Here is a 10896-nt window from a genome sequence, read left to right as displayed (position 1 = left end):
AAAGAGATAGTGTAGTAAAAATGTTTTATTTTCCCAACACTCCCATACTGAAAAGTATAAAACAAAATGTTATATGAGAAAACTTAATAATGTGTACATTTGTAAAAAGAAATTATAAAATTCATAGTTATAAAGCTGGAATTGATTGTGTAAAGTGCCAATATAAATGGTAGCTCGATATTTTCCCTTCTCTTGGAACAAATACTTTACATGCAGAAATGGGTAAGGGAAATATATATTAGTGCTAATGTTTTTACTGTAATTTGATTTATGTAGAGGTAATGCGTTATTGGTAAACTTTAATAAACATGGAATATTGTTTCATCCATATTTGCAAAGTGTACTATATTTGGCACCTCGAGCTGTGCAAATCTCCTGAGTTTTTGAGAAGGTAGAACTCTTTTTTTCCTCTTAGAATCATACAACCTTTTAACTGACATACTTTCATTGCAAACTACAAATAATAAAACAACAGTGACAGTCAAAACTTAAAACAGTTCAAGAGTGTTCATGATATTAAAATGTAGAACTATGTAATATCAGTTGGATCCTTTCCGCAGGTATGTTGGACCTCCATGGAAAACCTTCCAGTTTGTTTTAACAGTTTTTTTGTCCTCGTTTTCTTTTGCTTAATCAACCTAATTAAATCCCAGCTTCATCCAAGACTCTGAATTTTCCCATCCAAGTATCACTTTAGAAACATCCACATTCAATCATAATGCTTTGTGCATATCTTTAAAATACTATTGATTTGGAAAAACATTCATCCAAACTCATTGCTTGAATTAGAAATGAGCAAAATCTGTCTTTGCAATTCAATTCGAGAGCCTGACCGAGTCCACAGAGATGTCTCGGCAATGCCACGTGATCTCAACCCTCGTTCTCTTCCTTCTGCTCTTCTTGATATTTGTCAAGCTCTATTTCTGGATCCTGTGTGGGGTTTTGTCTAGCAAACGAGGCACATCTGTGCAGAGATTTGCTGATTTTGTAAATCTAAAAATATCCAAATGACCAGACGAGACAAAGTGGAGGTCCGTTTTCAAATCTGCGCCTTTAAATCTTCCAGAAGATCTTCTTCCTGTAGAGCAGGTAGGCTATGAACACCCATATGGAGGTGGCCAGGAGGTTCTGTGTCAGATGCTCTGCATGTGACTGGTTGTTGGACATCTTCCAGCGAAAGGGGAAGTACTCTTCAAACACCTCATGACCCACGTACACCAAGATGGAATTCATACCTGACAAATAAAAGTAAACATAAGATGCTTTTATCTATAGTGACTTACAGTGCATTCAAGGTATATACATTGCTGTCAGTAACACAATGCACTCAATTGAGCTACAGGTACTGCTATAGGTACAATTTAGGTACAGGTCCAATGTAATGTCCAATCAATTCGCTGTAAAAATCTTGAATGCAAATATATAATAAACAAATACTTCAAAAAGTCAAAACAGGTCTAGGAACATTCCTTCTACTTGTGAAGCCTCTGGCACATACCAGGGTAAAAGAATGGTGCTCCTGACCACCACTTCTTGACATCAATCATGTAGTAAAATATCTTGAGAACTACAAAAGCGAAACAGCTAAGAGTTGTCACGTAGGAGAAAGACCTACAATTGAAGAAGGTGAGACACAAAAAAGAACCGGTAAACACACATTTCTCTTTTAAAGACAAGCACACTCGGTGTGAAACGTCCTGCTAATGAATGCGCTACATATGTGTATGAGCAAAACATTTAGTACAGTTCACCCTAAATAACTAATGCTGCAAGTATGTGAACAATTAAAAATACAAAGCAACATTGCAAATATCTAATGAAGAAATGTAATGGTATAAATAAAGTGATTTTACCATAAGTTTTTATTGACAGGGATAAAGCCTTTGTTGCTGGAGCACTTTGTCAGTATAGCCGATAAGATCCCCTGTACACAGAAATGTATTCATATATAATATAATAAACAAATATGTAAACGTTTAAACAGATATTACAATTACATTGCATTACAATTTCTATTTCAACATTCTAAAACTCAGTTACATTCTACTACTGTACTTAGATGCATTACATGTTTTTTATAAATCAACAAGGCATCATATACATAGACTCTGACTTGCCATCTGAAATAAAAATGCCCTTCTTTTCAAACAATTGACAAAAAAAAACAGGACCAAAAGTAAAACAGCTTATACCTCAATAGATTCGTTGTTTATTTACCTTCATGTCATTTCAAACTTATTCGACTTTGTTTCTTCAACAAAACACAAAAGATATTTTGAAGAATATTGGACACCAAACAACATTGGACCACACTTACTTCCACTGTATGAGCACAAAACCACCGACATGTTTTTTAATATCTTCTTTTGTGTGCCACAGAAAAAAAGGGTCATGTTTTAAATGACATAAGGGTAAATGAATGAGGAAAGAATGTTTATTTTTGGGTGAACTATCCCTTTAACTTGCAGTAATGAGATATTTTTATACTGCATATGCATAAATTGATACAGTATACATTGAAAAAGTGAAAATTACTTAAAGGAGTTACACAAACAAAACCATACCAGCATGAATCCCCATATCAGAAATCTTGTGATTATTTGTCTGTGTTGATCCCTGTAATGCAGAAGAATTTTCCCTGCCTGAAACACACACACACAGAAAACAAATGCAAAAGGGCTTGACAATTATTTAACGTATTAGATTTGATTTCTGGCTGAGCTCCAGAACGATAACAGATTAAGCATGTGACTGCGCTGCTGATACTGGTACAGCAAAAGAGTGGAGGGGAAAAGAACACAAGCAATACACAAACAGTCTTTCTAACAGACCTGAAGACCCAAAAAAGCCATCAATATAGAGTTGATGCTCCCCAAAACTCCTTCTGGGTCAAAGGGCACCGAAGTCTGGTACACAACCTGTGACACAAAATCAACTGCATCAATGCAGTACAGTGACTAACTGTCAGATACTAGTTCATGATTGGATGAGCAATTGTTTACGCAGTTGTCACATTGTTTGTTTACCCGTGATGACGGCGTCTGGTAAATATGGTTCTCTCCCAGCAGCCAGCGATCAATGTAACCTGCGGCTCCCCCAGTACAACTTGGATACTGGTTGAAGTCGCCAATCCCCCCTGGACCCAAATAACCACTGCGGGAAAGAGACGTGATAACTTAATAATAAACAACACGTTGCAAACAAAGTGTGTATCATGAATGGTTAATACATCAATTGAAACAACAATCAATCTTTTTACTGTTTTGCAATTCTAATCTATTCCAATACATTAATGTAACACATATGCCCTACATAGTTATAGTACTAGGGTAGAAAAAAGGTTAATTCTAATAAAGGTTGTTAGAACATCCCTTTGAGACCGTTAAAACAGAAGATGACATTTAGGACTAGGATAAAGTATGATCACGAACAAGATTTTACTAACGTTGGGCAGCCTGGTACTGGAAGAAGGAAGGTCAAACACAACCACACTATCTCCAAGGCAATTACACAAAGCCATGCCGGCCAGTAGAGAAAAACATCATGCAGAGAGTACCAGCGTGTTTCCTGGGAACACAAAACGGACATTTTCAAAGAAAATAATTATAGTAGGCGATCACAGTGAAAATCCGAGTGTGTGCATATGCGTGAAGGGGAATAATGCCACTCACACTTGACAGGTTGGTAAGCTGGTCCTGAGCCACCACAACATCCAATCCAGCAACAACAAGGTATGTGAAGCTGAGGCGCTGTAATACACCAGGAATGCGCAGGGAATCCCAAGACACTGTTCAGATACACACACATGCATAAAAATGACTTCAGAGCCCAAATTATAGCACTCTGTCAATTTAACATACTTAAAACTATTTATTATCATTCTGACATTGCAGTATGTTTAAATTTAGAAGCCATAAAAAAACGGACAATTTTGTGAGCGGGTAATATAGCAGGTGATGTAATCAAAATGATGAGTGATAATGAACGGAACATTTTAAAGACTCCAATAAAAATGATTTTATAGATGCAATTTACTTTCTGCATTGATGTATTTTCTAATAAAACATAAAATAGTGTTGGTACTATTTAAAGGAAGTGTGCTTTTCTTAAAATAACCAAAGCCTTTGGTTTATGTCATGCCATGGCAAATGCATGATTTGTTAGATATTGTCAGAGGCAGATGGTATGAGGGGAAGACATTCATTCAACAGCAGAAGAATTTTGAGAAAAATTATATAGCTGCGAAAATAAATAAGAGACCAGTTTTGCCTTTAATCAGCATGTCTGCACATATTGTGGCAGTTCAAATCCAATGTCTGTTAAATTTGAACAGAAACAAACCTCAGGAATGAGAGTCACACAACAGCAATTTGAAAGACTGAGAGAATGCAAAGACGCATGAAAGTTGTGAAAAAATTCTGGCTTATTCCATCATATATACATTTTTGAATGGATCTTAAAATACATGTAAAAACATTAGTATTGTGTTGTTTAAACATAAATATGAACTTCGTAAAAAGCAAAGAAAAATATTAAACATTTTAATTTGGAACTTGGGAGAAATGTTGTCACTAGTTCGCAGAATGAAATAAAAATGAGCATTTTACTTAAACATGTACCTAGAAATGGTGAATTCGGAAAAAAAACTGTAGGGCTGTCAACGATTTAATCGCGATTAATCGTATCCAGAATATAAGTTTGTGTTTACATAATATACAGTATGTCTGTGTACTGTGCATAATCATTTTGTATTTATAAAAACATACACATAAATGAATATATTTAAGAAATTTTTAAAATATAAAAATGCATATATCATTTATATTATTGGTACATATAAATGAACACAGGTAAATATTTCCTAAATATGTATACATGTATGTGTATGTGTTTAGAAATACAATATTAATATTCACAGTATACAGACATAACACAAACTTTTATTCTGGATGCGATGAATCACGAATCACGAACGCTTGACAGACCTAAAAAACTGTAAAATAATTTTAAAGTGGTCTCTTTCATTTTTCCAGAACTATACATGCCCTTGCAGATATTAATCATCAACATTTTTTGTCCCATTTTGCTAAAAACATTTAAATTGTATTTCAAATTTGAATTAAATGGATTTTTAACTATTCACAGTGAAAACAACTCTAGTAATAACAAGACAAGTATGCATCATGTTTCATTCACACATTTCATTTCATAAACCAAACCGTGCAGAATGTGACCACAGCAATAAAGCTGAAGGAAAAAATCTATTTAAAAAGAGAGAAAAAAAATGTTACTGCTCACAGGGTCCTTGGCAGTAGTTGGGATTGATGATGATCACTCCAATGAGAAAGAGCTGTAGGCCCCTCCAGAATATCTTCCCCAGCAGATGAGTTCGCTTGACGCCCCTGCGCAACGATCCGCTCAAGGACAAGCCGACAGACGTTCCCATAATGAACACAAACCTGGTGAAAAATCAAGTGTACTTTAACCGATTCCTTTAACCTCACGGTCATTCAATACAGGCTTTCTAAAACCTCACAGCAGAAAAAAAGTGCACTGGGTTTGCTGCCTTTGGGTTCTGCTGACTTGTGTATGCCACTTCATGTGATAAGCATCCATTTGTGTCGAACTGCCTCAGACACACCATCACTTATTTCAGAGCAAATTAATTGAAGGATGGTTATAAACTTTAAAGTCTAATAAATGTTTTACTACTATATCACCCAGTGGGGTAGGAAAAGTTTAATTATACCAGAGTGCAAGGGGATTTATATGAAATAATAGAAAGAATAAGTGGTTTGTGATGTCAAATCGACTTACCAAGGAAACACAAGATCAGCCACTGTTAGACCTGCAGGAGGAAGTAGACAATCTGATATAACTTCCTGTTTTCATAACACTGTTCACATTTACCTCAACGTCATGAGAAGTACTTTTAAAATATTCACTTGTGTTTATCAGCTATATTAGCAATAATATAAACTCTGAGATTTGTTGGTTTTAAAGACATTACTCTATCTGGTGTAAGAAAAGATGAAGGAGATGAGTCTACCGTTCCAACTCTCATGTCTAAAGAACCAGTAACGTCCACCGCCGTAGTTCACAAACACCATAATGACCAAAGCCAGGCTGTGGAGAGAACACAGCGGATTCTGATATTAAACCACATAATCTAACTATAGTTCTTACACCCGGCATGTCTATAAAATGGTAAGATCAAATGCAACTCTTAAAACAGTCTCTTATAAAAAACACTGTAATTGAGTGCCATTTTTTAGGCAAGGTTAGCAGTGAAGTAACCTTGTTTTAAAAGGCAATTAAAGTGCTTTTCTCCAGTCAGTCAGTTTAATTATTTTATATAAGAACTAAAATGCAAATGACCTGTGGGCAACCAGCTTCACAGTATGCATAACAGCAGTGCAAGATAATATTCATCGAAATTTTTCATCCCTGATCTTCACTATACTGGGACTTAAAATAATTAGTGAAAGAGCACCGTACCCACGAAAGGTGTCCAAAGAGCGAAGCCTCCGTTCTGCGGTCGCTGGAATTATCGACTCCGTGGAGGCGGTGACTCCTAATCTGTTAGGAATGCCAAGTTCCTACATACAAAGAAAAAGAGAGAGCAAATTAATGAGAGTAAAAGATAATTACATTTCCTTTCCATGTCTATGATTTTAAAGGCTCTTACCTGGGAAAAAAATCACTATTAAAATAAAAAAGATGGTACAATGGGGTGTAAAATGAGTTAAGCATTCACTTACTGAGTTTATCAGTCTCTCTGTCTCCACTGTGCTTCCCAAGCGAAGAAGTAAATTGCGTACAAAATCCAGCCTGTATAAAGCGGAGATAAAGAAGAAATTTGAAAAACTTCCAAATAAAACAGCTGCAAATTGTTTAGATGCTTTTAAATATATTTTAAGATGTCTTTACCTTCTAACTGTGCTCCAAATAGTATATAATGCAGCCAATCCAGCAAAAACCAGAAAAGCAAACAAAATGGCTGGAAACACATACAAATATGATTAAATTCAGATTCAGCTCAGTCGAGTCTAATGCATTGACATTATTCACGTTTTACTTCCCATGTCTTTCTTCTTTTAAGACAGGAAAGATAAGCAAGCACAATGTTTTGTAGTTACAAAACTAGTTTGCATAAACTAGTTTGATGTGTCCAGACAATGCATTTAGTCATTTTTAATTTATTGGTGATTAACAGAACACAAAAAGTTCCAATAATATTAGTTATTGATTTTCAAAAATAACCAAAACAAAAACTAACATTAGGGGAACGTTTTGTGTTTGCTGGGTTGTTTCAACTGAAAATTAATGGATAGTCAATAGTCTTATTCTTGTGTCAAAGTTGACAATGTGTCAAAGAAATGCAAGTTTAAATTCAGAGGTTTTGTTTAAGTCGCATTTGCCATCACTATTTTATTAGATAAATGTATTAAAATGGTTTATAGAATATTTTATCAGCCATACGCCATTCTGCTTTCTAGACATTGGAACGGATTATGGACATTACTATTTAAAAATCAGTATTAGTTGACCCGTTATTGATTATATTGGTAATAAAGAATTTATTATCAGTGGTTCTTTTAAATTTGACAAACAAATTAACACGTAAAGTCGACTCACGCAGGTAGCTGTTCACAGGCTCTGAATCGGTAACTATATTACAGCTGACCCGCGATGGTTCAATCAGGTTCTTCACCCATAGAGAATAGTTCCCCTGCTCCCCAAAGTGAAAGTCAACCCTGCAAACAAATCAGACATATAAAATCTAAACAACATTATCATCCATATCTCCCTCCAATGCAAGCAGGTTCACAGGACTACAGGAAATGCAGTATAGATGATGTTATCAGTATAAACACTAGAATTGTTTAGTCTACTTTTAAAAGTATTTATGCATAGCTTACTTGCATAGCTCCTGGTTGGCAGATTTGCTGTTAAGATGCAATGTCAGAGCGTGTTGGGTGCCTACAACAAACCCCACAGTAGTCGGGGTCCCAGGACCCTGGCCTGCAGGTACTGATCCCAACTGCTGGGGCAAACACTAACACACGCATGCACAGAAACACAGGAATATATCAGAGAGACCAGTACATTAAATAACGCTGTTTCAATGGTGTATCATTATTGGTGCATTAGGTATTAATATTATAATGGTGACGATCAGATACTTTAAATAAGTAAACAGTACACATATATCTATAACATGAATATTTGATACCTGGTAACAGTGATCAGAAAGTACATAGAGAATAATCTCATCCTTGATTTCATTTGAAACCGACAGCGCCGCCTCATCCATTTTCAGCACAGAGGTCTTGCGATGAGGACGAGATGCTGAAAGAAAACAAGCCACTATATACGTTATAAAGCATTTTAAATATACACATACATGTACACATCAAACTTTACAGTACAATGTATGTCAACATACTGCATACATACTAAAAAGCTGCCTACGTAAACAGAATGTTTAAACAGCATAGGTGCCTTCCATGCCCAAAAATGCAGTCTGGTAGGAAGTTCACAAAGTTTTGAAACATAACCGACAGGAAAAATACTACTTACCACTCTGTGGACTTCAATCGCTCCCTATAATTCAATTTAACCAAACTAGGATTCCTGAATGAAACTCGAGGGTCAGATGCTTTGGTGCTCTCTACTCCTGCTGCTGTATTACAATAGTGACTCTGTGTTCCATGCAGTCACATGCTTTACTAATCTGCCTCACAAGAAACTGCCCCGATCTCCTCAGGAGGGAAATTTGAATCGATTAAGTTAAATCTGTAATAGTTTGTACAATGATTTTGTTGTGGCTAGGCTAATTCAAATAACAGTTATAAAGATAATTTAGATAATGGACAAATCTGACTGGAAATGTGTATAGACGTTATTGAGTTGCATATCATAAAAAGCATAGTGCACATACTGTAGTCTAAAATATAAAATAACACGGTTGCCAAACATCGTTTTTAAATAAGAACCGCACATAGGCTAAACAGCACCGGCTAGCAATGCTGCTAGCTGCTTAGCCGACTAAAAAGCCGAAATGAAATCATCAACAAAAAAATACTGTTTATTGTATAATGTTGATCAGATAAACAATAACATTGACATCCAAATGTTGAGATCGGACTTACAAGCTGGTTTATTTGTCACGTGAGCTGCGCTTACAGCTAGCAGAAGCACAATCACAGCAGAAACTGTCCATCTACATTCCCCTTCAGATGCCATAACATCAGATTTTCCTGCCTCCTCCTTTCGATCTTCTTTCTTTAGATCTAAAGTGTTCCTTTTTTGCATGGCAACATACTTCCGATTCCTCCTCCGCAAGTAGTGGAAGAGAAGAGGGTCAAAGTCCGGTCTCCGTCACAAATCAAAGTACGCTACCTAGCTGAATGCATTTCTGCAGACAGCCGCGTTTGGTAAGCGTACTTTTTTTAAATAATGCTGTATAAATGTTTAAACAAAGGCTGGACGCGTATAGGTTAAGCAAAACCCGATACGAATGAGGTTAAAATCTTACAATATGCTGTCTAGATAGGTAGCTCACTGGGTTTTGACACACGTACATTCTGTCATTCATTAAATGTATTCACAAGACGCATGTGATTTGTTATTGCTCATTTATTCATTCATTTCGAACTTCAACAAAAATGCAGGCAAATGCTTCTTCATCTGCCATCTATGCTGCTTCTTTGGTATATTTATTGTGAATGAATTTACACATAAAACGTAAAGCATGAGTCTAACAACAGCTGGGCTGAAGGGCATTCAAATCTTTTCTGTAACTGAGTTTTCTATTAGAAACACATCAAAGGGTGTAGATATAAAACGTGGCAAAGGTTTGTTTGCTTTATTATCTGTGCTCCAGTGCTCTCACTGGCATAATGCAAATGATTAAGTAAAAAAAAACTTGCAAAAAGAAATACAGTCGCTGTAAGATGCATAACTAATGTTTTCTATTTTTAGTGGTAGAATAAGCACAGCTGCTTCCATGAGCTCTTTAGCTTGCATCCTGCACCCCATCCATATGTCTGCACTGAGGTTGGTGAAACTGACACATACACCATCAATGTAATACTGTAATCCATAAATATACCACTATGCAAACAAATTCCATATATGTATTTAACTATGTGCCTAAAATTAAGCAGAAATCAGTAGAAGCTAAGCAACACGATCCTAGCATCACATTTGAAAACATGCCAAAAATTAGCAAACATTACATTTTGTCATTTGTGATGCACATACTTTGTATTGCATGGTTTCCACCTGGTCCCAGTAAGAGTTTAAAATGATGGTTATCTTTAAAAACTCTGAATGAATTACCTGAATAACCAAGGTCAAACTCATTTCTATGAGATTGATTGCATCAGTTTGAAGTGTTTGGTTTAATGAGAACATCACTCGAGAAACTGGAATGCTAAAATAAGATTTCAATTTAAAATGCCATTTTTCAAGTGTTTATTTTGAAAGTAATTAGTCGAAAAGTGAACTTTAATCTGTTGCTGAAAATAAAAGGGTATATACCTTGAAGTTGCTGCAAAGCTTGAACCAAAGCTTCAGAAAGTGTTTATTAGTGTGGTGTAAACAAAGCAACTTTCTATAAAGTTCTTGGCATTGGCAGTCCAACCTTTCACATTACAGTATATCTGCTCCAAGTTGACCCATGTCTGAATTTAGCCAGCGAGTTCAAATGTGAGTTTTGTTGTGTAACCAAAAGTTATACTATACTGTTATCCAAACTGTGTTATATAATTTAATTAACATTTTGATTTGATCTGTTGTCCTTGTGTCTTTTATGTTTTCTCAAGGTTGTAAAATATTAAAACGTAGAACAAATTCAAATTTCATGCTAAGACTTTCCTTTTAAAACAG

At 35.6% G+C, this 10896-nt stretch overlaps 1 protein-coding gene across 2 annotated transcripts; it reads right to left on the bottom strand.

Annotated features, from left to right (window-relative positions):
• Positions 1–15: 15 nt before the first annotated feature.
• Positions 16–9373, bottom strand: hgsnat (heparan-alpha-glucosaminide N-acetyltransferase). Of its 2 annotated transcripts, none has more exons than XM_057332779.1 (18): positions 9156–9373; positions 8237–8352; positions 7923–8059; positions 7639–7757; positions 6931–7000; positions 6762–6831; positions 6499–6599; positions 6050–6126; positions 5818–5848; positions 5299–5459; positions 3672–3787; positions 3446–3567; positions 3027–3153; positions 2832–2918; positions 2565–2642; positions 1854–1924; positions 1499–1611; positions 16–1235 (listed from the first exon to the last, which is right to left on the bottom strand). In XM_057332779.1, the coding sequence occupies exons 1-18, from the start codon at positions 9316–9318 to the stop codon at positions 1054–1056; spliced, it is 1941 nt and encodes a 646-aa protein (XP_057188762.1). In that variant the 5' UTR covers positions 9319–9373; the 3' UTR covers positions 16–1053. The 2 variants fall into 2 exon arrangements, with proteins under 2 accessions (XP_057188762.1, XP_057188763.1); XM_057332780.1 differs by lacking the exon at positions 9156–9373 and adding an exon at positions 8584–9102.
• Between the last annotated feature and the right edge of the window lie 1523 nt (positions 9374–10896).

Source organism: Triplophysa rosa, linkage group LG4 (genome assembly GCF_024868665.1).
Source record: "Triplophysa rosa linkage group LG4, Trosa_1v2, whole genome shotgun sequence".
In the NCBI taxonomy this organism is placed as follows: Eukaryota; Metazoa; Chordata; class Actinopteri; order Cypriniformes; family Nemacheilidae; genus Triplophysa; species Triplophysa rosa.
Note: the sequence above shows the minus strand (reverse complement) of the source record. Positions and strands in the feature narration are given on the sequence as shown.